At 35.2% G+C, this 27,851-nt stretch overlaps 1 protein-coding gene across 2 annotated transcripts in view; it reads right to left on the bottom strand.

Annotated features, from left to right (window-relative positions):
• Positions 1 to 305: 305 nt before the first annotated feature.
• Positions 306 to 27,851, bottom strand: part of LOC111869184 — a 53,591-nt gene continuing 26,045 nt past the window's right edge. Inside the window, exons 4-5 of one of the 2 annotated variants that reach the window (XM_023860466.2) lie at positions 7,187 to 7,300; positions 306 to 2,158 (exon numbers count right to left, since the gene is read on the bottom strand). In XM_023860466.2, the coding sequence (XP_023716234.1) occupies positions 1,933 to 2,158; positions 7,187 to 7,300 (340 nt within the window). In that variant the 3' untranslated portion in view covers positions 306 to 1,932. Of the gene's footprint in view, positions 2,159 to 7,186; positions 7,301 to 17,961; positions 19,577 to 27,851 lie in introns of those variants that run through there. The other variant, XM_023860467.2, reaches the window with a different exon arrangement.

Here is a 27,851-nt window from a genome sequence, read left to right as displayed (position 1 = left end):
ATAATTTTATTCTTTCAGACTACGTGCATAACATTACTGCCCCTGCTTTGCTATGCATATCATTATTAAATACTTCCTTGGTAACAGACACAATTATAAAAAAAAAATTCACTTTAATTTAATACATCAGATATCCAAATAACATGATTTTCTCTGCTGAGTTTATGCAACATCATAAAGTATATTCATACTGGTACATGTTCCTCATTCTATATAAAATTATTTTATTCTGGACCTCCATTTCCATGATGGCTCATGTATTAAATTGCTAATAAGGATAGAGAATTTTGGGAAACCAAAAAATCTAGAAGTAAAGTAATTTATTTGTATGCAAGGAAGTAATAAAGAGCAGAACACTTACATGTCCGAATAAGGGCCCATGTGAAAAAATGCTAAATATTATACACATACTGTAATTTCTTTACTGTGAGGGCAGAACATGAAGTACATGTGTTTGAAAATAAAATACTCATGAAAATATACTGGCCTAAGAAGAATGACGTACACAGTTAAGGATAATTGCAAAATGATGAACTCTTGTTTCTTATACTGGTGAAGGAGTACTGTTAGGACAGTTAAATCTAGGAGGCTATGATAGGCTGTGCATGTAGCCTGGATAGGGTATGCATACAGAACCTTTGTGGAGAAACCTACTGGAAAATGACCACTTGAATACGGGAGTAAAACATTATGATGGATATTACAGAAACAGGTTGTTATGATAGATGAAAGTAATGACAGATGGAAGTGAATGAAGATCATGTCCAAAGGCAGGTGGTGGGTACTAGTGGTGTTCAGTTGATTCTACTATCAGAATATTTAATTAACATTTCTTTAGAAATATGAGGCCAGAATACATCACTGTATCATGAAATATCGTATGCTTTTGTAACCAGCCTCACTGTCGAATAAAATAACCATTTTCCCCTCCACTAGTTTTTATCATGTTTTTCATATTTCCAAATATTTATATGAATTACCATTTGTAATCATTTGAAAAAAGGAAGGAAAAAGGACAAAATATTTGACTTCACTTTGATCATTCTCATAATGAAGAATGGACAAGCAGTCAGAACAGGATGGGAGAAATAGTTCAAAGTGTGCAAGTCAGGGTAGTTTCAAGCAAACAAACCAACACCATTACACCAAGCTACCTTCTCTGTGTGATGTGAATGTCTGGTGATCAGAAGTAGTTACGAATGTACAATGGTGGCTGAACCTGCAGCCATGATTCCTATTTTGTTTTAACTCCACCCTTAAAAATATGTGCAATATAATGGAACTCAGTCTGATGCATGTACATTATTTTCATATTCATGAGAAATAATAGTGACTGTTAAATTTAACTGCATCAGTGTTACAGTTCACCTCCACTTGTCTCAGCTGACAAGCTCCTGTTGTTATATACTATTTCAATGCATGCATAACAGATGCATATATATAACACTGACTAAACTATTTTTTATGAAGCACACTAACTGCAGTATTAATTTCCAACCTCACACTTAATATGTATAGTATACAGGTTTGAATCTAAGGTCTACATATATCACAATAAACTACATACACTTTCATTACCATTTTCTGAATTCCATTCTGTATAATAGTCATGTAACATAAAAATCCAATGAAATAGCACAATACAAGCTTCTGACATTCAGGGAAGCAAGAGAAGTTATAAAATGAATTCCAGGCATGACAAACAGAAATACTGAAATGGGGAAAATAATCATTTTATTTCCTAAATCTTTGTTTCTCGAAACCAAAATGGTTTAAGTAAGTATCCATTAAATTAGGTAACCAGGATACAGACCTAGTAGAGGAATCACAAAATTAAACAAGAGAGCATATTTCACAATTCCATCAACTGTTCTCAGTACACCACCATTGTCTCTTGAAGTACTGATGGATAAAGCATTATGTGCCATAGAATTAGTTGTTAGAAGTGTGTTCAATGGAACTTGTAGATGCAAAACAAGGACAGAGTGAGTTGTTACTGTTCACACCAAATCTCTTACACTTGCAACCTTTATGGAACACATCTCTTGCTAACTTCTGCCAGCAGATCTCATTATGGTTATGTATATTTCTTGAATTAAACAAAGTAGTACATTCAGTATCAGTCCTCAGCAAAGCACTGCAGTTGCTATTTGTGCACCTAAAAAAATATACACATTGGGATTAAGTTCTTCTGACATCAGGATGTAGTCTTATGACTGTAACTGTTTAGTTTTCACAATTAGAATATTAAATGTAAGATTAGAATCAAAGAAAGGCTCAACTGATATGAATAAAGATTAGTACAGTTCTAAATACAAACATGCATGTCATGTTACACTTTTGGACTCAATGTAACAAGTACTGAACCATGGAATTAGTCATGTGACATTCTGTGTGCATACAGATCATAAACAAATTCACAAATTTTGAATGAATACTATTTACATGTAAACAGTTACAAACACGCTGATGGGACAAAAAGTTGAGGTTATATCTGACATATTTAACGTAAGATCTACAGATCTGTGACAATGGAATATTAATATGATCATTGACTTTTTGGACATTTTCCTGATGTTAAATAAAAATAAGGATGATGGATAATGTCCAAAAATTTAACATAGTCTGATTTTTATTAGTGGAAATTAGGTACCGAACTGGATCACTGAATAACATAATTATTAATGTAAACTTTTTCCTTGCCTCAGCATTTACATTAAAACATCTAAATGAAAGTAGATGTTGTAAGATTTCCTAGATGTTTATTTCTACAGACTTTAATATTATTGCTGTTGAATATATATGAATTCCACAGCATTAAATTTTTATATTAGCAATTCATCAATATAACATAACATGCATATCTACAAGCTAAGTAACTATATTCAAGCAACATATTCTGCTACAACACAGTGAAGTCTTTTCTTTATAAGAAACAGGCTTAGCACAATAAGCACTGACTATTTGGAGACAGCACAAACTTCCAGACTATTTCACAGATTTGAAGGTGACATATAGTATGACAGAATTTAATGATCATGTGAATCACATAAAAAATATTGCAGCCAAACATCCATATCATGAAGAAGGAACCCAGGGCTCAAGACTGCTAAAATATCAGTTTAATCATTTGAATTACCTTTGTCAAGCTTGAAAGACATACTTATCAATCACTATATGGTGTAAGAGGAAGAACATCAGGTTAAAAATAGCAGGTATGGTTTTAGCAATGTCTGAGTCAAATGATTAAGTTTACTTGAAAATGTGTGGTCAATTGTGATTTTAAACATTCAATTTCTCATTGCACATGAGTATGCAAAAACAGCACTGAAATTTTGTGAGCTTAAACATCAATATATAAAAGCATGTTCTATCAAGTTATTGCTGTTAGTACATAGGTCATACCAAAAGTCACGAGCAACTTGTTTTTGCATGAAACCTGGGAACAGCAGACGAAAGAGAGTATGGTGGTGGGTGGAACCAGCTGCTGTGTTAACCTTGAGTGTCTTGTGATGTCAATAGCTTACATCACGTGCCCAGTATCACTCCTAACAAAATGGCCAACAACAATATTTCATTTCGCCAGCATGCTGTTATCGAACTTCTTGTGAAAGAGGAAATTCCTACTGCAGAAATTCACCAGAGAGTTCAGCATGCTTATGGAAGTGTGTGCATGGGTGTCAGCAGTGTTCGAAGATGGGTGAAACATTTTAAAGATGGGAACACGAGCATCAAAGATGAGTCTCGGAGCGGTCATCCTCGAACAGCCTCAACTGAACGCAACAAGGAAAGAGTGGATGAGATCATTGAAGATGACAGGCGTGTGACTGTGGACACAACAGTATGAAAACTTGGAATAGGGCACAGTGCAGTACAGGAGATGATTGAAAGCTTGGGCTATAGGAAAGTTTGTGCTCGTTGGGTCCCGTGGTTATTGAACGAAGACCTCAAAGGTCAGCAAAAAGCCATAACCTTGGAACTGCTGCAGAGATATTGACACAAAGGCGATAATTTTTTGCTTTGTATTGTGACAGGTGACGAAAGCTGGTTTCACCATTTCGAGCCTGAAACGAAACGCAGAGTATGGAATGGCACCATTTGCATTCTCCATCAAAGAAGAAGGCAAAGACAGTGCCATCAGCTGCAAAGGTGATGGGCACAGTCTTCTGGGATGCAGAGGGGTTTATTCTGGCCGAATTCCTGGAACCTGGGCAAACCATCAATGCTGCTCGTTACGTCCAGACGCTGCACAAGCTCCGTCGTGCATTGCGCGATAAACGACCGGGACAAAACATCATCATCCTGCATGACAATGCTTGCCCCCACGCCGCTCGCCTCACATTGGAAGCAATTGCAAAGGTGGGGTGGGAAGTTCTTCCTCATCCCTCCTATAGCCCTGATCTGGCACCCTCCGACTACCATCTTCTCGGATTTGTGAAGAATCAGCTGCATGGACAACGTTTTGAGAAAAGGGAGGCAATTCAGAAAGCAGTGCGTCAGTGTCTTCAGATGGCTGGAATTGAATATTACAGAAGGGGAATTTTAAAACCTTCAGAACGCTTGGAGAAATGTGTACAAAGAAGCAGTGATTATGTGGGAAAATAAAGAAGGGTCTGTAGACTGAGGTGGTGTATTTGGTTTGTCAATAATTAAGCATGTTACTTTACAAAAAATTGTTGCTCATGACTTTCAGTACAACCCTCATAGTTACAGATAAAACTACTAGGTGGTAGTGAGAGAAAGGTACCTATGCTTTGGTGGGCTCTGCATTCATTCATCATTCCAGAAATCCTTACATGGTTAAACACCAATGGATATAGAAATAGTCAACGTGAGTAAACATCACATACTGCATCACAATTGTGTAATGTCATACCAGTTAAAAATATTAATATACAACATGAACAAAAACCATCATCTACCACCCGTAACAAATCCAAAACTTTAATTGTTGTCACAGTTAAAATATTTGTCCAATGAATAAAATGAATTTAAAAATAGGAATTTTTTAACAGCAGACCTAAATTTCTTAATCTCATTATCTTGGTCTTTTATATTAGGTGGACGTTTATGCAGTCTCAACCTTCACTGAAAATAAATTTCCATTAGCATATAAATTATATAACTTAATGTATAAGCCAATGGAGGATAGGTAGACAGAATCTACAGCAGGAGATGGCAATTATTTATTTGAAGATTCCACCTATCTGTTACATTCAAAATTATTCTGTGATATGTGGCAGTGCATTAATATGCAGGAAGATTAGAAAATGCTATGGGAAAAGAATCGGTCATATGGTGGTAATGCCAAAATAATAGAAATTAGTAAAATCTATAAACTGTTTGTTAGCATTTATTATGCAGTGAGGACAAAATCACTCAACAAAATGTCACAACGGGTCATGTTGTGACTAAAAGAAATAGACCTCTGGTGTTATGTAGTGAATTAGACAATGGCCATGTCCTGCTGACAGCTGAAGATAAGAAAGGTTAGGTATTTTTTATGTTTGTTTTTATGGGCAGCTTTTGTCAAAGAAATTTCCTATAGACACCAGCACCAATGAGTGCTTATTACTATTTTATCAACTTTACTGTTTGTATAGACCAAGCGTTTCCAAACTACGGCCCACGGGCCACATTCGGCCCGCGAAAGAATTGTGCAGAAATGCGCCAATCGAACTAATTTTCCAGTGAGTACTGGGAAATGTGATTCTGAGCTTATTGACCCGCCATATTATACTTCAATTCGATGGCTTAGCTGTGGAAAGGTTCTTCCGCGCTTCTTTCAGCTCAGGAATGAAATTGATATATTTCTTACCTAGAAAAACCACCACGAACCACTTTTATCAGATACCGAGTGGCTTTGGAAATTAGCATTTTTTGCTGATCTGGTAAACCATATGAATTTAAAGTTGCAGGGTGAAAATAACTTAGCCTGTGATTTATTTGAACTTATCAAGGCATTCAGAGAAAAGTTGATACTTCTGGAAAGCCAAGTGAAAAACTGTAACTTTGTTCATATGCTATACTATGCAGAGTTGCATAAAGAGGGTGAAGCAGAATTTCCTTCCTCATTTGCAAATTTAGTCATTTCAGGTTTGAAAGAACAATTTCGAAAGCGATTTACTGATCTGGATTCCAGTGCTCAGGAAATTAGATTGTTTCGAAATCCGTTTGACTGCGATGCTGCAGGTATCCCAAGCCAAATTCAAATGGAAATTATTGAACTTGAGGAAAATTATCATATTAAAGACAAATACAAAGAAGGAAATTTGATTGAATTTGATAAATTTCTGAACTCTGAGCAATGTCCAAACTTAAAGAAATTTGCTTGTAAATTTATCTCCATTTTTGGGACGACATATCTGTGTGAACAAACTTTTTTCCCAGATGAAGTATATCAAGTCGAAATACAGGGCAAATTTATCCGATGAACATTTAAAGTCGCTACTTGTGATTAGTGTTTCAAAATTTGAACCTCAATTTAATCAGATTTTAAGAATGCAAGAAGAGTTCCATCATTCACATTAATTGTTTTATTATAATTTGTGATGAAAATATGAGCATTTGCTGCTACTGTCTGTCGTCATTAATATACAATAATTTATTCTCATGTACTTTGTATTTAGTTTATGAAATTCTGTGCTTTCAATAAAACTCATATACCTAGAGTTATTAATTTCTCATTTTATCTGGCCTGTAGAAAGTGCTGAATTACCTAATGTGGCCCATGGTTCGAAAAGTTTGGAGACCCCTGGTATAGACGAAGCCATCTTTCTAGAATTGTTGAAGTCAATGAGATTAAGTATGTCTGACTATGCTTGTTTTTAACAATTTTTGATTGAAATTTCAACAGCTTCATGACAGCTATTTTATATTCAGCAAAGGGAATCATACTAATCAAATAAAGAACCTAAATATTAAGTACAATGTGAGAGGATTTCTTCTCACAAATTCAGCATTCATATTTTGACAAACCTGAGGCACTTCACATGGCAGTTTCACAATCTGATATCAACTTCAGTCAAATTTCTTACAAATAAATGTGACTGATGGATTACTAAACATACTGGTTACTAGGTATCATCCCTACAGAACAAAACTGTCGGTGCTATCTCCAAGGATTTTTTATAAAACTAAAACAAAAAATATTTACAGCTACACAATGCTAATATTGTTCAATTACCTCCATACAATGAATCCACCTTTCGTTTCACGGGCTTTTCGATATTTGTACTGACCACGCAACAAACATCGTTTCCCTTTTTTGGTTTTTGTCACAATAAAGTCTCTTTCTATCCTATGTACAAAGAAGACAAACATCAATAGTTTCTTCATATGTGTATACTCCAGTTATTTTTAAAACTACAGGAGAGCTGACAAAAAGATTAACTTTCTATATTCATGTTATAAGCATATAAATCGTGAGTGCACAGAAAATTAGATCACACACTATATCATTAAATGCAACAGAGGAATTTCCTTCAAAAGAAAGACAAGAGGTACATAGGATATTAAAGTAGCTATTGCACAAAGTCTTTTGTTAATGTTATTGACAATTTATAATGAGCTGAAAACAAAGCAAAGACACTAAATACTATGATAACCTACATAAACGGTCAAAACATAATGAACTTCAGCTCAGATTTCTTAACAGGAAGTTAAATAAAAACAAGACTTTATTTTACTTTGTTCATATAATTTATTACTCTTATATACATACATAATAATTTCTTACAAATTCAGTACAACGTTCATATCAAGATAAATGACAATCAAATTTCATTAACTCTTCACTAAAGTGACATGAAAATGTGTCTGACAATGTTTAAAATCGTATGCACAAGTTTAAAAAGTATGGTCTTCAGAGATCTAACACCATGCACAATGGAGCCAGATGAAGCAACTGCAGCAATGCTCATTTACACATCGCTTCTAAGTCAACCACAGCATTTCAGTGTTTGTAAAACCTGGTCTACAGCAGTTCCTTTTAATCAATCAACCAATAAAGCTCAAATAATAAAGTCAAAACTTTTGTTCTCTCTGCAAAAGTAACGTTATATATCTTTTAAATTCACATAAATAGCAGAACTGTTCAGTTTTAATGGTACCACTGCTTCAATTATGATAGCCATCCAATCTCATGAAATATACTTGTATATTGGCTCATTCTATTTGTCCCAAAATTTCATTTCTGTTCTAAGACTGCATTTGTCTTTCTATTTCATGGGTAATTTTATGAAAATGTCTGCGAGCAGACTATAAAGGCTTGAATAGTTGGATTGGATATGAATTCTAAATTAAAGCAATTGAGTCTCTTAAATCCAGTTCACATCTATTTACCTACAATAAACTTTCTATTATATACTGTAACCTTGATTTGACTACCTTAACAATGCAAGGTGAACAGCTTGACTGCATTTTCCTTTTATTGAATTATAAAATTGGTTATCTGCTTATAACATAGTTGTTCTAATACCTCTAAAGCATAGTGGTCAGTGAATGTACCACCTCCTTTAATATCAAAAACTCTACAATCTGCCCTAGAGTGCATTTCTGGGTTTTGCATGATTCTCAAAACAAACATTTATTGCTTCCCCAAACAGCATTACCTGGGTGGTCTTTGTAATGGAGATGCAATGAGTTAGGTATAAATTCAATTTGTAATTATTATTGGAAGGATGTCATGCTCCAAAGTGTTGAAACTGACTTATCAATCATTTCATACCCAGATGTTTCAAAATTTTAAGTCCAATTGGCTGGATATTAGTTCTGAGGATACTGCAATTAAGTATACAAGCCAGAGAATAATGATCACCCTAGAGATTTTAACTATGAGAAAAATATTTAAATAAGGCTAAGCATAATTTTCTTACATTTAATGGATTAAATACCATCAAAAACACAACTTCAACTTACTAGACATGCGGAGGAGACATGAAGCTACATCACATGCAGTACAAATAGTTACATAAATAGTTACAGCAACATGGTTCGTTCCCCACATGGGCATACATATCAGCTGCATCAGGGAACCATAATATATTTACGTCTTCCTGCATTCAGTAATTTGTTACATTTATCACTTATTTTGTGCCCACATTGTACACACTACCAACAGCACATTTTCAGAATTACGCATTTAACATTCAAGTCATTAAAAAATTCAATTAAAATACAACTCATAGGCTTTTTCAGGTCTCTTTAATTCAACTACATGTTCATGATGACTTTATGAGCACTTTGTTATTTAAATTTCATTACTGTACAGTGACTAGGATATGGGATGAACAAGAATTTGATCACCAGCACAGGCAGCAGTTTTCTCTTTGCTGCCATGTCCAACACTAGCTACGGGGTCTACTCAGCCTATTTAACTTCTAAGCTAATAATTCACTTTCATTTAGTGCTGTGATTATAAATGCATTAAAGTGATCTCCACTGTCTATATACTATGTGTGTTCATGGTGAGGTTCTTAGTTAAGCAGCTGGACAACTTTATTTTACCAAGCTGAGATAGAGAATATTTATTTTTCAGTTTCCCCAACCATGTATAATAAAAGAAATGTTGGTCCTGTCAATATTTCAAATTGTGCTGTTACATCCTCAGAAGGAGATAAGGTTTTGGGAACTAAAATTATCTTCTGTGTGTTTTAGTTATGTTTACCCCTAACAAATACAGTAACAAGATGGAACAACATACCACTCAAAATTATTTACAACTGAACTGGAAACATAGATAAATCACCTGCCACATGTATCAGTATGCTTTTGTGATTAAATCTGGAGCCTGCTCACGATTATCCCCCTAAATATTCTCAGAACTATAGTCTTTTAATCTAATTGTTGTGTTCTGTCTATGCAACTTGGAAAATGTAATACCCATTCAAGAGTTTATTAATAATCACAACATGTTTCGAACAACCAACTGGTTATCATCAGGTGATACAATACTAACAAATGTTTTTGAATTGCAACTGTTTTAACTAAAATATGGGCTGATGTTTACAATTGTTTCTATCTGTGCTGGATTATTGATATAAATCATAAAATATAAGAATATGCTATACTGTAATGTAGGTTAGGTAAAATTAATCCTGTTAACACTGCAGTAAAATTAGGTAAATGAGTTCTAAGTCAAAATTGCTGTATGGGTATAGTCAATTCATCCCATTGTCAGTTCAGTGTTGATTAGCATTTGTGATAAATGCAACACTTTGGAATAGGAAGATTGGTGTTACTTAGCCCACTGGGCTATGGTCCTTCACTTGTGTATTCTTGGGCTGTATAGCTTAAACTGCATGTCATGCAGTCATGTAATTTACATTCCAATATGGCAATTTTATAATCTTAGAGCAGTGATAGTAGACAAAAATGATTGTAAATATGGGCCCATATTTTAGTTAAAGTAGCGGCAATTTGAAAACACTTGTAAGGACTGTATTGCCTCATGATGACTAGTTGGATGGTCAAAACATGTAGTGATTATTAATGAACAGCTGAACAGGTATTACATTCTCACATATGCACAGACAGAACATGACAATCAGATTAGTGTAATCAAGCAACAGGCTGTACGCTATAAAGTATGGTTTTTGTCTACAAAAAAAAATCAGTTCTTTTTCTTCCCTCAGCACATATCCATAGCTAGCATTTTCAGATCCCTCTTTGAAACTTCGCAGTTTTGTTTAAACCACTTATCTGTTATGGTGTACTACCATCTGCAGAGTACAAAATACAGAAATGCATAGTTCAATGGAGTACCCACACCTTCCAAATGTGTTCTTTGTGATCCTGTATACCGCACTGGCCTTGTTCATTTAATGCAGATACAGAGTCATTAGAGATAAAACTATATTCAAGCAAAGCTATGACTGCTACAGAGACAATGTGCTAAGTCAGAAATCAGTTTTCTGTTCTTCATCAAATACTCACTAAAAAGCATTTAAAATCTATGCTGCATGCCTTAAATGAGACTCATTTTTTTTATCCTACTTTCCTTCCAGCACCCCCCTCCCCCCCAAAGAGAAGCCTTATGAAATTAGATGGTGCTTGTGTGTCCTCCATTGCAAATGTTGAGTCAATAATTAACAAAGTTTCACAAAACTTGGTATGAACGTTACACTGCCAGATGACACTCTGGCATGATTTTTAATATTCTGCACTCAGTAATAAGAACATGGTAGAGACACAAACTTCTGAAGTGGAAGAAAACAAATTAGGAGGCTGAAATATTGTATGGTCGCAGATCATCATAAAACTTGCAAATGCTGTTAAAGCATTTTTTTTGTAGATTATAAGTTAACGGTATGTCATGCAAAAACTATCTTTAGCATTCAGTCTGATGGTGATAACTGGAATACTGGAGACAGGCATGTGACATCTGGTACAGAGAAAGGTCATATGCATACCTAAACATGGTATGTGAAACAGTACTGTAGGTTAACAGTTACAAATACAGCAACAGTGTCATACATCGACGTTATAGACAAATTTAATAGAAACAGATCTGTACTTACACAAATTCTTCACAAGTAGTAGTAGCAGTAACATTAACAGATTTGCACAGCAAGAAATCTATGTACTAGGAAAGTAGACTTTACAAGCTCTGCTAGGAATTATTTGCTTATGTCATGGAACTGTACCAATTTCTTGCATACAGAGCTATTTCTGAGAAAAAGGTGAAGTTTGATTTGAGCTTCATGTGAAGTAGAGTTATACTAGTCCTGCTAATGAAACAAAATTAAATCCACCTAACACTTCTAATGCAGACATACTTACTTACTTACTCATGGAGCTGAGCCCTTCTGGAAGAGCGGCCAATTCTGCAGCTACTGAAGTAAAGTACCAAATTACACCCAAACTTATTATGTACCAATATTTCTGGAGATGAAACACACAGACAGAGCCCTCCATTGTGTGTTAATTTCATGTACTTCATTCGAAGTATGCATACAAAACAAATGCTAGAAACCAACACCATCAATTATTGTCTTGTGGCATTAGAATGCAAAATGTCAAAAAGATATGCAATTTTCAGAATGGTGAACTCAAAGCATACAACAGATATGAGTATGTATAATAATGACATGAAACTCATCGTATGAAAACAAATCATTCACTTTCAGTATTCTTGTGGATAAAGTCCTGACATTTCTGATATATGGAAGTTTTCTTCTGCCTTATACATACTGCTGTAAACACTTATTCCTTATACTCATAATTCTGCATCAAATCATACTTCCCATTTAAAAATATGAATTATCACCTCACTTAGGTCCACTTCTATTACACTGAAATTATTTTCAAAGATTCAAAAACTACAGTTTACAACTGAAGCTTCAGTTTAAATTATGTTTCTTTTGAATGAAAAGTTTTGAAACAAGGTGAATACACAATGGCATCACACATGAAGTACATGTATCTGGATCGTTTCTCATGTCCTTTGGTTGAACATAGCTGACATCTCCTGAATCTTAACAACCTTTCTGGCATGAGTTCCAACTTCCTGGAATCTCACCTTACCTGGCACTTGGCACAGCTCCCTTGATGAATAGTTTTTATTTTGACATCTACAGTGATGTGGATTGTGTAATTGGCTGAGAGTAAGGTTGAAGAAAAACAAAAAGGATCTTCTGTTAATTAATTTTTACAATAATTGTTATTTATAATCTTTCATAACAAATCGTAAATATACAGGTATACATTTCAGTTCCAGAACACTATCCCACCAGAAGCAGTAAAACTTCCTTGGGTCACCAGTCATGTCNGGGTGACGTAACCAGGGAAAGTGGGGGGGGGGGGGAACTAACGTTTCAGATTCAGAGACTTCCTCTGCCTCCATCATTAGTCAACATGAGGAGCAACTGTAAGTCGTCGATACACTATCACTGACATCAAACCTGGTGATGGAGATATAGCTAGTCACCAAAATGCTTATTTCTGGCTCGCTGATGTCATAAACAGGTATTCAACACCTTCTTTGGTACTGTCAGACTATTTTCATCCATTACATGCATGTCTTTAGTAAAAATAGTGGGGAAGCTTTACACATGCAGAAAAGTCTGGAATGTGTGTTTTACACAAAATGCTTGATCAGTAATGTTTTAAATGGAAGCATGTTAGGGCTGACAAACTATTTCAGTCCTTGTCATGTATATGTTTAGCATAAAACAGAGAAAAAAGTCAGCAAAGTGCTGTCTGCATGCAAATAAAAAGGTTAATATTGGAAGAGTTAAAATTGGGATGGACAGAACCCAAAGACTCTTTTTCAAACATATTATGAAGTGCAATGACATGATATTCACCATTCCAGTAGAAGATTAACATCTTTTACATACAGGTATTCTAAGTACATGGAAAGATTAACATCTATTTCAGTTCTTTAATGGCATCAACATACAATAATAAACACACAAACATAATGTGGAAATCATGTCCAAAGTAGCTATAAAATACAGGCATATATGAGGCTTCTCACCAAAATAGAATATCACTAACACTTTACAATATCTAAACCTTTTCTTTAATTAAGTTACATGCACTATGCAAATCAATTTAAGAAACTTACATAGCCTGCCTCTCTCACCTGATACTACAAGTTCAAAAGCATTAAGTTCTTCCTATAGTGCAGATTAGGAGACATAACACTTGTTCATTTTGATCAGTAGGAATTATTTTACAGAGGTGTGTATAATATAAAGAAGCAGGACAATGAATTTATTCTAGAATACACACTTGAGAATGTCAATCTTTTTCTGAGCTCTTACAAGATTAAGATAAGTTAAAAAATCATTCTCAGTAAACCCAAAAAATGTTGAATAATAATAATTTGATTACATTTATCTGAATAATAATTCAAAACTGTGACCTTTAATAGATGTAGCATTACTAAACTGTCACGTCTGCTACTGCAGTCACTCACATATTAACTATTGGGCAATGAAATTTGTAATATCAATATGACATAAAAATTTTGTACTTATATTTCAATGTGAATATTTACATGGTCTTTTAACTTTCTTGCAAGTTTTGATTTCTCGTTTCACATATTTTGAGCCCACTTTCGGTATTTTGTAAGAAATACAAGGCTTGCAGTGTTAATATCCCAACATGATACATATACATTTCCATCCTCTTGCTAGCTTTCAAAGCAATTTGCTTACACTCATAATTATATGAAAGTCACATTACTGGATTCTATCTCACTGTCACACTTCGAATGTCTTATAGCCAACAAAATAAATAATGGCAATCATCTTCTCTATTTAGGTAGAAGCAATGTAGGATCCTGGAAAACTAAACTGGACCAAATCTTTGAAAATGTTAACTTTCCATTCGTAATTATTTATCAATTAAACAAAAATTTTGGTAGAAGCAATGTAGGATCCTGGACACCTAAATGGGGCCCGATCTTTGAAAATGTTACCTTTCCATTTGTAAATATTTATCAATTAAACGAAAAACAACACAGATTATATGAAACATATATTCATTTTCGCCAGTCACCGCAGTCGAGCAGTCTAAGGCATGTACTGTCTTTGCTTGCTTGCTTGGAAGCCGCGATCGTGGGTTCGAATCCCACACAAGGCATGGATGTTTGGTGTGTGTATGCTTTTATTCTGTGTTTGTGTTGTCCTGTGTTTAGGTAGAGGCCTTGCAACAAGCTGATCACCCATCCAAGGAGTCCTACCGTCTGTAGAAATGACCATGAAACTGAGAAATCAGCAGTATTCTCCAAAGATGGGGCAAGAGGAGCAGAAAAAAATATATTCATCTTCAATTTAAAGATGAGCAAGGGCTATTAAATAATGAAGGACACTTAACATCTTATAAATGTGTCTGCAGATTTCTAAGACAATTTTCCTCTGTACATTGAAAGTACCACAATATTGGATGGAAACATGTGAGGTTATGTATAAGAATTCTCACATGCTGGATATCAATATTCTCATAGTAATATTATTGCACTACAACAGCTTGCCCAACATCTTGGTCTGCAAGAAGTTCCAAGATGTCTTCTTGTTTAGAAACTGAAAACTGCGGTATATTCTTTTGGGTGGATGGCTCATATTTTAAGAACCACGTTAAAACTTGAGTAACTTTAATGAAATAATACATTTAAGTTTTCAGTACAAAAGAATTTTTCACACAGCCTGGTATTTTACAGAATACTGTTGGCAGATTCTTTCACTTTAGTATTGTTGGAGTTCATTGTGATGTTTGACAAAGATACTTTTTGGAAGTGTAGAGAAATTGGAGAACCAGTATCGATAAAATTACGATATCAAGGCCTCTAAGTACCTGCATAATTATCCTACATATGTGCACAGAAGGCTAGATCAGGATGTATGGTAAAAGTGGAGCTGTAAAGTGCAGAAATACTCAGTACAGAAAGTTAATTCCATGGGGTATGGGTATAACATTACTATCAAGGATTCTGCCTGCAGAAACGTTTCTCACATCGCATACAAGATTATTAAACCTTTATGAAGTGGCCCTTTCATGACACAATCATCTGGTTCAAAACCATGGGAATGTTTACCATCACAAAACCTCCCAGGTTAATAATGACAAACACAGATATTAAGAATAACAGGTAGGATTAATTAGGAACTGTGTCATTTCCTGAAGTTTTACATTCTTCAAGTATGAAAAATTCTGTGGTCATATAAGTCCATCATGTATATCACTTCAGCTGACAGCAAAACTGGAAAATTTTGCATTTAAACTATATGATCAACTTGAGGATAAGAATGTGACTACCACAGCCAGAGATTTTAACTCAATCATAGACAGTGGGCTTCTACATTTCAGAGGCTCCTTTTGTAATGAATACTCCTCCTACACATCTCACTCCAAATGTCATGAATGAAGCTTTGTATACGTTCTTAGTCTTCATCTAAACACCACAGCTAAATGAATTTCAACATGTAACAAATAATAATGTTTTTGTCAAAATGTGATACATGTGAAAACAATGTACATTACAAAGTTAACAGAGAGTCCGTCAAGTGTAACAATTATCAACATATCGTAGCAGCGTCCACACGACAAACATAAATGTGAACATCAAAAAACAGCGACAGTGTTTCCATAATTATAGCAAGTGCCTCTGATGATGGTTGTGTCAAAACCGAAACATGTAAGGCAGAAATAATAATAAAAAGTGACCTACAAATTGTTACACTTGACGGACTCTCTGTTAACTTTGTGATTGATAGTGTAACGGACCAAAATGAAACAATTAAAAAAAAAATGTACATTATACCGTGACTACTAAAACAACTTACTTCCCACCTTTCCCTTTCAATATTTATTGTGATTCCCCGTTTCTGGAAATGGCAATTACATCTATAGAAAATTATGAGGCATGCTCTCAAAAAATCTTTACTCGAAGTATATACATCATTTACACTGTTTAAAATCTCTACAGCATCCAGAATGGCTCCAAGGCCCAGCCAGCATAGGATACAATGGGTACCAAGGGCTTTTCCTTTGGGATAAAGCAGATGGCCACTCACCTCCATCTAATGCCAAAGTAATAAATGGTGGAGCTATGCGTCCACTCACCCATTTCTTTTCATGGCGTGGTTATCAGTTAGTCAAGTCCAAGAACAATTATACCATTACTTTACTGCTTCACATACATATGAACTACTTAAACCACGCAAGTCCTCTAGCGTTTCCTTATTAAGAGCAACATTTAAGTCTATACAGGTGACAACACAAAGAATAAAACAAAGCTGGGACAAATTTTATGAGGTCTGACAATTGAAAAAAACAGACTGATATTTCTTTGTAGCAACTGGCAATAATGACAAACTTGTACATGCTGGATCACATGATTACAATTTAGAAGTTGTGGATACCAGTTGTATGGTTTCATATTTTGATAGGATTCATGTTCTGATTACTATCTGTATAAAATCAAATGTGATGTACCCCCTGATGAAACGTGTTGGGGGTCTCTGACACAGTCATTCTACATAGACATTAAACAGGATATATGTGGATGGTAACTTGCATCTGATTTTGCATGGTTTCAGTTTATTCTATCGTGCAACAGATTAATTTTTAAAAGGATAAAATAGGCAACATCCTTGTTCTTAATTAATAAATCACTATGCCATGAAGACATATGGGAGGTGGAGGTATGACTCCACCATTGCTGACCTTGGCACTAGATGCAGGTTAATGATCAGCTTCATGCACTCACTGCTTTATCCTGGGAAGAAAGTCCCTGGCGCCCACTGAATAGGATGTTTGCTGGGCCCCAGAGCTAGTCTGAATGCTGTGGAGAAAAGAAAAATTTCTTGCTCCTGTCAGGAATTGAACTCCAGTTGTTCAGCCCATGGCCCTTTGCTATACCAACTGTACTATTCTGGCTCCCCTCTAAAATGATGGAACAAAAATTCAACCGAAGAATACTGTCTTTTGGGATGCGGCACCATGTAGACATTGTGTAAACTAATGTTTCAGAGGACTGTATCGCCTCCATTTTCAGGGTAGAAGAAAAATCCACGAGCAAGGAACCAGCGTGAGCACGGGGCTGTACACTGAGTGACCAGTCAAAAACTATCAGCTATATAAGAAGAGGAAGGGAGGGAGAGTAGGCCATATGGGAAATCAATAGATGAGAGGGGAGGGGTCTGTGGAGATGGGCCAGCAGGTAGCAGGCCAGAGCTGGTACAGGATTGTGTCGGCGGGAAAAAGGCAGGGTTACCGGGACAGCACTGACCCAATAGCCTCAGGGCTAAGCTGCTGAGGGTGCATCGACCTGCGTAGCACAGCGCCACATCCCAGAAGACGGCATTCTTCATAGTCATGGCTGTGAAAACCTCAAATCTTACATAATACATGGTTTTTTAATTTTTTAAAACACGACTAAAAATGAATCACTTCCTTAGAATTTATTGTATTTATTTTGTATTATTAAATGCATGAATTTTCTCCTGTCTATGAAGATGATGTACATAACATATGAACTCTCTTATGCTTGCACCACTAACTCAAATTGAGAAGGCAGAAAACAGAATGGACCAAATGGAATGCCAAATTTAACAGTGCAATGGAGGAATTAAATTGGAGAGGGCTACTAAGAGCATAAACTATTTCAACACTATAATGCTCTCCCCCAAGATGAGTAAAGGATCATGGCTCAAGGACCTTGGCATTACTGTGTTGCTATCACTGTAAAATATATAATTCAGGTTTCATTAATGTCAAAACTTCCCATAAAAAGGAGAAACAAATTAGTCTTGTTTTCTGTTCATACTATGGGTCAAACTTACATATGTTTACATCCCAGTGAATGTAAATGACCAAAAAAGAAATTCACCTCATATGCACAAATTTTACAGGTACCTACTACAAATTATTTTACACACTCGTCCTGATATCAACAATTTTCAACGTAGTAAATTCATTATGAAACACTAATTATTAGATAGGAAAACAAACACTAGTGCTCCACTTTTGTGCAAATGTGAAATACACAAAACTACTATGAGTCATAAACAGTATTTTTTGGTAATGCATCTAATGAAGTGTCACACATCACTTCAAGCAATCTAACATTGAAAATTCTGTAAAATCAAAATTTTTATGAACTTATCTGAAGAAATGAAATTCACTGTACATAAAATATCAAGTCTTTTTGACACATAAAAAACACTTATACTTCCTTCAAGTGATATGACATGTCCTTTTATTTACCGCTCCTCATGCCACTTTTATCAAAGCATGTGGCACAAGTATCATCTAAATCACTGATATTTTCTCATTTTTGTCATTACTTCAGCAAATATTTTTAGCAAGTATGATCTAAAAACACAGTAATTCTTTGTAGGGTGAGGGGGATGAGAATAAAATATGTTTTTGTAAATGAGAACACTTACGGAGAAAGCAGGCATTTTGGACAAATTGAGAAAATGGCAGTTTTCACTCATACACGTATATCACATTAAACCAAGGCAAGGGAATTATGAGGGGGAAAGTCTGTATATTTCCTCTTCAGAATGAGGCCAAGAATGATACATGATGTAAGAACTTATACAGCAAAATATGGCCATACATATACCTAAATACTTCCAATGTCTTTTATTGATGATGCCAAGAATTCGTGAATTTTATTCCTGTTATTTATCGAGGTTATTTATTGTATTTGTATGTGTTCATGAATATTGTAGATTCAGGAATTTGTTTGAATCTACAATATTCATGAACATATACAAATACAATACACATACAAACTGATGATGTGTTGATAATGCCATGGCTTCATGTAGCATCAGGTACTTTTTCATGAAATTTCTTGAAACATGGAGTGATGCACAATCCCACTAAGCATGAAGAACACTGGTATCTGGATCGTTTCTGCTTTGTTGCAGTTGAACAGAAACGACACCTCCTGAAGCTTGACAATCTGTCAGGCAAATGTGAGCCAACATCACTGAATCTGATCTCTTCAGGTACTCCAAGAGGCCGTCCATGTTTTGCATACTTCTTTCTCATATCATGTGGGTATCCTTGTACTTCATCTTCCCATGACGAGTAGTGCCCAAATATAGAGTGACTTGGATGTAGGAGGTGTGAAACACCAGAAGAGACATGAGGACAGGGAACGTTTTGTTAATCACTTGTTAAATGTAATTTCTGATAACTTCCTCAGACATCTTACAGCAACATATTCTAATATGTAACATACATTTTTCCTACTAAGACCTAGAACTGCAACCTCTTAGTGGAATGTTAAACAAACATTCTTTAAATTAATAATAAAAAACATTTATCACAGAGTTCTGCGTTATGGACTTACAAATCCAATCCATTCATGAAAGGAAATACAGAAGAAAATGAACAGTATATAACTCCAAAACAAGAAGAATGGGCAAATGAATCATTAGTCTGATATTAGAAAGTCAATTCTACACGCATTACACATGAGTACTGCCTAGGTACTGAAGATAATTAAACCCACACATGGTATTACTCATACAACAGAATATTTATTTATATAATATTTATTGAGTTTCATCAAAATCTGTGAAGAGCCTCAAAATACACTAATAACTCTTTAATTAAAGGTCTTCAGAAAGACCAATTCAAATGAAATTTACATTTCATAAGTCATACAAGTGTCTTACATAAAGCATTTAAAATCAACTAAACTAAACCAAAATATAAATAAGTTGACAAAATTTTGTGTAAGTCTAGCATACCAAGTTTCAACAAAACCTGTTAAGCAGTTTGGGCACTGTAATTATAGACAACTGAATCTACTACATGGTTTTTGAAAGTTATACAAAAGCATCTAAAACTGTATCCATAATGAAGAATAACACATGCTCAGACTATTGTTTTGGAATCAGTGCAGAAAATTGCAATTTGCTTAACAACACATATAAATAATGTGCATGTATGTATCTGGGAATCTAGAATTTTCACGCTGCATAATAGGAGCCATACTATATGCTGTCCAACTGAAATTTAAATAATGCACATTTTACACTTCAATAATCAGAAATGCCTAGAAATAAATACATAAATTTCATTATGTCGATCTGGGAACATATATAATCCTACATAAAATAAATATTATGTCAAGTGAATTTATATTAATTTTAAGTTTCCCAATCTATTTTCTTTCCAGAATTGGATATACATGTAACATAAACTTCTACATAACACAGCCTTTTTTCTTGCTGATAATGAAAGAAACCAGTTGCAGAAAATACACATGGTTTGTGATGCAAATATGTATGATGAATTTATATTGAAAGGACTGTGTTTACTTCTAGCAGTGTAATCATCACTTGCTCTTATCATCAGAAACCCATGATGATACTGCTCTGACTGTATAAGGAACGTGGGCAAAAGAGTTGATTCTTCTAAAACATGTTACTAGGATTAGCTCCAATCCACGTCACTTGAACTTCCACAGGTACCTTAAACACTTGCAAACACCTACAAATGCAATTATCAATGTTTACAATGCAATTTGCTGACACCTTATCAATATACATTGTATGTAAGCTAGCTTTCTTTTGTTCTGTCAGAGTTAAAAATTAGGAATGTCATATCCTTACACTATCAATCAATCAATCAATCTGTTTTTCTTTGAAAAATAGCTCTGACTCCAATAGGGGCTTCCTTACCATGATCACATTCACTGCATTTCCAAACAACTGATAATACTGGCACAGGGCCTGAGGTATAACTGTGGATAAAAATAATTCTTTATTCTAGTACCGAGAGAAGAGTCCATCACTGTTGAATGTAATGAAAATTCTCTAAAGTATATGAATGAAATGACTGTGAACCAAAATATAATAATTTACATTATTTATTTATTTATTTTATGTTTGTCATGACTGCACAAGAACCATGATGTAACATCTATGACAAAAACAGATGAAGAGCACATAAACATCAAAGGTTTTCAGTTGTCTGCCACAAGACTGTTAGTTTTCAGTTACTTGTACATCAATGTCCACTATCACATTCTATGCACAGACATGTTTAGCCGTTTCTTACTAAAGGTGGAATATCCAGAATGGTTTACGTTTGCAAAATAAGGAACAGCTCACCTAACGGTGTTTCCTAAAGAACTTTGATGTATATTCTGCAGAGTATGAAACAGCTGACTTCTTTCCTTAAAAAAAAATATGGGCTTTTGAAATTTGTCGGCACTTCCTAAAGATGGCCAAAACAGCCAAAATATAAAGAGTTTAACTGATCATTTACCAACTAAATCTGCATGCTGCATGGTGATTTCTTGCTAAACTGAATACTTTACAAATTGTAAGACAATACTGGTGGGGATAATTAGTGCCATTTCTGTAAAATGGCTCGCCTGTATATTCCAATTAGTTTATTTTGTGGAATACATATACTTCTAGTCATTTTTTTTATTAAAGAGTAAATTGCACTTTCTTGGCATTTTAATTCATGTATACTTTGGAATTTCTCTACAGACAGAGACTAAATGTAAAGTCCCCTTATCCCACGATCCAACATACATATGTTCTAACTTGACATATTTGTATAATGCTTAATTTTTTAATTAGCATAGTGGGGGGGGGGTGAAGTCCAGCTGGGTTCACCCAGCATGTTGGCCATGATTGGTCTATTGTACATGCTCTGGGTGATTATGATGATGGAGAATTTGGTGGAATGAAGATTGGCAGGGGAAACCAAAGTACTCATAAAAAACCTGCCCCAGTACCACTTTGTCCACCACAAATCCCACTTAACCAGACCCAGGCCACTGTAGTGGGAAGCCAGTGACTAACTGCTTGAGCTATGGTGCGGCTGTGTATAATGCTTGATATGAAGGTCATCCAAATGCCATGATTCTTAAATTTATATATGGGGGTGGAAGGAGAATAGAAACTCTTGAAGTGAGAGCAATAGTTATCAATTTTTTTACTGCAGTAAACTCATGGTTATCTGGGATACAAGCATTTGGAATTTTCATGGAACCAGAAAACATTTCAGAGAAAAATTTACCATTTCTATAAAGTTATTTAAAAAATGAAGTCATTAGTGCATGTTCACCTGCCACTCGGTACTGCTCCCAGCACAACTAGCAGTGCTGACCATCTTCAACCATCACACAGGCTAAGTGAATTTTGTGATCACATTATGCTACATCCAAAATCTTTCAACCATCAATCAGTTCTATTACCTTGGAAGACTTCCAGACAACTAAAGTATAAATGTGTTTTGACTTTTTACTTTGTTTCAGTACAATTTTCTCTCTTGCAGCTGGTGCAGGTCATTCATCATGTATGTCAGATAATGCCGAGTTTACTGTACATGGTTTATCTGAACAGTTGATCACGAAATTCACCATTATGGAAAAGTAAGTTCTGTAACACTCGTCATGTACACTACCCCAGCGTTTCCTCTTCCAATTATGTCTTCAAGATAGAGCATGGGCTGGTTACAGGTAGTACTAATTTTGCCAATTAGCCAGAAATGGTTCATCTGTTGTCAGCTATTGCCATTTTAATGAAAAATGGTTACATGTATTACGAGATATTTTTCAAACATGTATTTGTATTTTCCAGTACTGGATGTTATGGTTGAGTTCTGAGTATGTAAAGTGGAGACCCTACTTATAAACAAACAAATCAGACTCTTTTGTGCTCATAAGCACAAACCTGGCAAAGCATTAAACCTTCGATGGTAATCAGACTGAAAAATATCTTACATAATAAAAGATTACCTTAAAAATGAACTTGTCCTTAAAAAGCTACATCAGAAAAAGTGGCAAACAGTTTAGTTCAAGAAGTCATGAAATAAGGTGTTATAGTTTACAAACAGCTCCTGGACAATCAACTGGAAGTGAAAGCCCCTAAACCATGCCATTCCTAGACCTTCAGTTCTAACACATATGGACCTCTTTGTATGAAGTTGTGTTACAGGTCATGTCTGTCTAAACCTTAACAACTGAGTCTGATTACCTGGAATATCAAATTTGAGACCACTGCATCAACTGAAAAATAAATCTTGCATAATGCATGGAATAAATTCCTATATACCCGCAGCATGAATGTCAGAATTTAGTAGATTTAAATATCAAATTTCATCAACTTCCATTCATCCAAAACAAAATTATTACACAGATGGACAGGGAATAAAACTAAGGGGCATCAATAAATATACTACCATGAACTGCATCTAACAAAGGGAGAAAAAAAGGTACAGATATCCCTGTAAGAGGCCGTGGATGCCCAAAGAGTTGTGAGATGTCGAGGCTCCAACATCTTCTAAACAATCAGCTCACAGATGGTGATAAGCAGGGCCCAGATTTTAATGACATGTCAGCTTTTTTTCCTTGTATCCTATGCAATGTTCTTAAATATATAAATCTTGGATATGAGCTGCTGGTTACAGAAATGTAAATTTTATAGGTAATTTTTTTGTAATTTTTGGTAAATTTTTGGACTTTTAGGGCATTTCTTGTCATTTTTGGCCATTTTAGGGAATTTTTCTTCATATGTTTTCTGAAATGTGAATAATATGGAAGCAAAGTGTTCTTCTTTCTCTTTCTCCTTTAGGTAATTTTTCTGGATTTTTTGGTCATTTTTTAAATATTTTCAGGTCATCAAAATCTGGGCCCTGCATATTACATTTTTGGGTCATATTTTAAATATTTTCAGGTCATCAAAATTCGGGTTCTGGTGATAAGGTTGCCAGCCTTATGCACCAGCTGCCTTTTACCCCCAGGAAGTTTCCTGGTTATCATTTCTGTTAGATGCTGATTCGACCCCAGGGCCATATTGTGGCTGGAAGGATTTGTAAACTGAAAAAATCCGATGACCTCATGGGAAATCAAACCTGCGACCTTCCAGCTTGTAGCATAGTGCCTCAACCAACTTCGCTACTGTGTGTCCCTATCTAAAAGTGAAAGCAAAATTAAATACATTAAAACTCATCTAACTTCAAATGGAACAATTTTTGCAGCTCATTTATATTTCAACATATGAAGTAAAAATTCCAAATTCCCAGATATTAAGTAATAACAATAGCAGGCATATACAAACTAAGTCCTGTACATCCTATATTAACACTGATGCATCAAACAAAGTCTTCTACTCAGCCCTGTAAACAGCTAATTGTAAGTAAGATGTAAGATCTGAGGATAATCATCTTCTGGGATATGTCATGCATTCCACTGAAAGTCAACTGATGTTTTGGAGGATCATGTCGCCTCTGTATACAGGTTCAAATAAACTGAGCGAGATACTAGTGTGAATGCAGGTATCAAGCTGAGCCATCTCCTTCCATGCTGGTGCCATGATTGGCTCATTCGACTCTGAAGATGAAGGCAATATGTTTCTCCAAAACATCAGTTGACTTCCCTCAGACTACATGGAGTTGTATCCCAGGAGATAGAACTCTTAACAACTGCTGTAAGAATCGCAAATCCTATAAATTATGATTTGTCTAATACCCAAACAATTATTACCATACCTTTAAAATATTATGAATGTAAATATTTTATCCAAATTCTTACAAATGATTAATTTTTGCAAAAGATTAGATATGCAAAACTTGAAAAGGAAAAAACCCTGGTAAGGTACAGAGATAATAGAGAAACTACTGTGTAACCAAAAATCTAGTATTAATTTCCATTTTGTATAACTTCCGTAATTTCCTTCAATAAGAGCACAGTCAATGGTATGTTACATAAAATCAAATTTGTTTAGTAGCAGTAATATTTCAACCCTTTGTCACACTCAATGCACTGCAATGCATTATAACTAAATGTAATTTGATATGCTTATTGTCCTAAAATGCAGTATAAAAGTGGTCTAATAATAACTGATTCTGATCATGCGACAAAAGGTTAAATGAAAATCTTCAAACTGTATCACTTCTTACCATCAGTCAGACATTATCTGTTAACTTTCATTGTATGAATCATGAATGAATGTAACATACTCTCAAGCCAAAGTTTTTTCTTTTGTGTTGACCTTGCAACCTATGTAATTTTCCATGGTGGACCCAAATGTGAGTACAGACACACATAATGTCACAATTCCAGAATGGCAGTTCGTACTGCATCATGGGTTACACTAAATGGTGGTATTCACCATCTGGCAGTTAAAAGTGACAAGACACTGCATATTTATAACAGAATGAAGGTCATATATAGTGATATTTGCTTATCTTAAAATTACTCTGTACATGAGCGAAGAAACATAAAGACAGCATACTCCAGTTTGACAACACTTTGTGGTCAGATCAAGAACACAATGTATTCATTCCTAACAGTATTGTAGAAACAGAAAATCTAACACAGGAAAACTGAAGAATGACTTTAGATATCCTTCCTGTCAGCCACAAATGAGTATTAGCTCAGTCCACATTATGGTCCACAAGGAGCTTGAATTCAACAACGTATGTGGGAACTGGGTGCCAGTCAGTCGATTTATAATGAAATGAAGCAGATATGCCCTTGTGTTCTCATCTTCTAGGTTATGAAATCATACAGAGTGGTAGGTGGTTACTAGCATTTCAGAAGAACATGTGATCTCCAACTTCAGAGTACTCTGCATCTTTACTTCCATGAAAACCTCAAAATCTCAAACACATATGCCTTGACAGACACTGGATGCTACTAGCCAGCTATGAAGCAGACGAAAATCATTTTCTGACAAATCATGACAGATGCTACGTCAGTCAAGCCTGAAATCAACCACGCTAACAAAGAGCGGAGGTATCCTCCATCACCATCCATGCATGTGCATGTAGTTCACTGGGGAAGGCATAAAATGGGTACAGAATTTTTCCAAATAAACCTCTTGGATGACCAAAAAGAATATGGCAAGTGCACAGAACTGGGGCAGAGTTACTTCCTGTGGAATGTTTATTTTTGTGTATTTGTGATAACAAGCATTCAACTTAATTACACGTAGTTACGTATGAAAACTTTGTCATAACATCCCTTTGTGTGAAAGGTTAGAGTTGGATGGGTGACTGCACAGTTTGACTCCACCCTCCTACTGCATAATTAACCAACAGGAATACAGACCAATTTGACAAACTTGTATAAACATCAGTAACATATGGTCATTCACCACACAGACCCTGATGATGGAGACTGAAGAGATCTCTGAAACACTGGTTTTTAGTAACTTTCATCTTCATAGTCTACCATAAAATACAAGTACACTTGAAAATCATGATGTGGCTGTCAAGATTCTTAACAAACTTATTAATTCATATTGTTAACATTAAGACTATGTCACTTGGGTCAATACTTTATGGAACCAAGTGACTATTTCAACACCCACATGAACAAAATCCTGCACTTCATTTGAAGCGCGGGATTTCTGAGGGGATAATCAAAAGGGGAAGCAAAACAGACCACTGTAGGTCACGGTGCAAGGTCCGAGAAGGCCTACCCCTCATTCATTCATTGTTACTTCTTAGAGATAAAACAATTTTATTATTGTAATGGATAGGCATGATTACAGACTGTTTTATAATTAATACCAAGCATCAGAGTATTAAAATGTGTCCTTCACATTACATTACATTCCTTTTCTTTTCAGTTTGGTTCCAGTAATTTGTTCTAATTTAAATATGTATTTGCATTTCATGAGCAACATAAATGTTTTCACAAAAGGCTCTTTATGATTTAAGCAGTTAATGCAATAGATGGAGTTTAATGAGGTAGTTCACATCTGTGTAGACACTGTTATACTAGAGGAACATCAGTATTACTTCAAAGGAATTTCTGCATCTAACAATACAAATGAATTACAGCGTTATTCAGAAAGATGGACACAATTTCAATTGGCTATATTTCCTGAACTATATGTTGTATTTGAATTCTGTAAAGTACATTTGAAAGAGGATGTTGTAAAGTTTCTAATACTGCTGCTAGCCGTTCAGCGTGGTTTGACGTGTATGTTTCGTCAGGTATTTAAATCGTCTGGGGGGGTTCGACGTGTATGTTTCGTCCAGCTGCACACCTATGTTATAACGCCCATAATAATTGATGGTTTTGCTGTAGATTGTTAGATTTTTCACTGGCCTGTTGTCAGGAGAACTGTATTTAATGACACACGAGTTTAAGAGCGCTAAGTCATCGTTACATATGCCTGTCTTGCAGCAAATTCCTGTTGCTTCTGGTAGAACTTTCCTCCTTCAAGCTGTCATGAACGGCGTGTTTTCTTTCTTATGACCTTATAAACAGCAGAGACCTGATATGTGCTGTGTTTATAATATCATATTGCCCTGAGCTGGCCACACTAACACACTCAATTGTAATTCTCAGAAGAGGGATGTCCAAAAATTTATTCTTGCAACATCGATTGATTTCGCACAGT

The sequence above is a fragment of the Cryptotermes secundus genome, unplaced genomic scaffold, assembly GCF_002891405.2.
Source record: "Cryptotermes secundus unplaced genomic scaffold, Csec_1.0 scaffold1482, whole genome shotgun sequence".
Lineage (NCBI taxonomy): Eukaryota > Metazoa > Arthropoda > Insecta > Blattodea > Kalotermitidae > Cryptotermes > Cryptotermes secundus.
The sequence above is the reverse complement of the archived record's forward strand: the minus strand, read 5'-3'. Positions and strand labels throughout refer to the sequence as shown.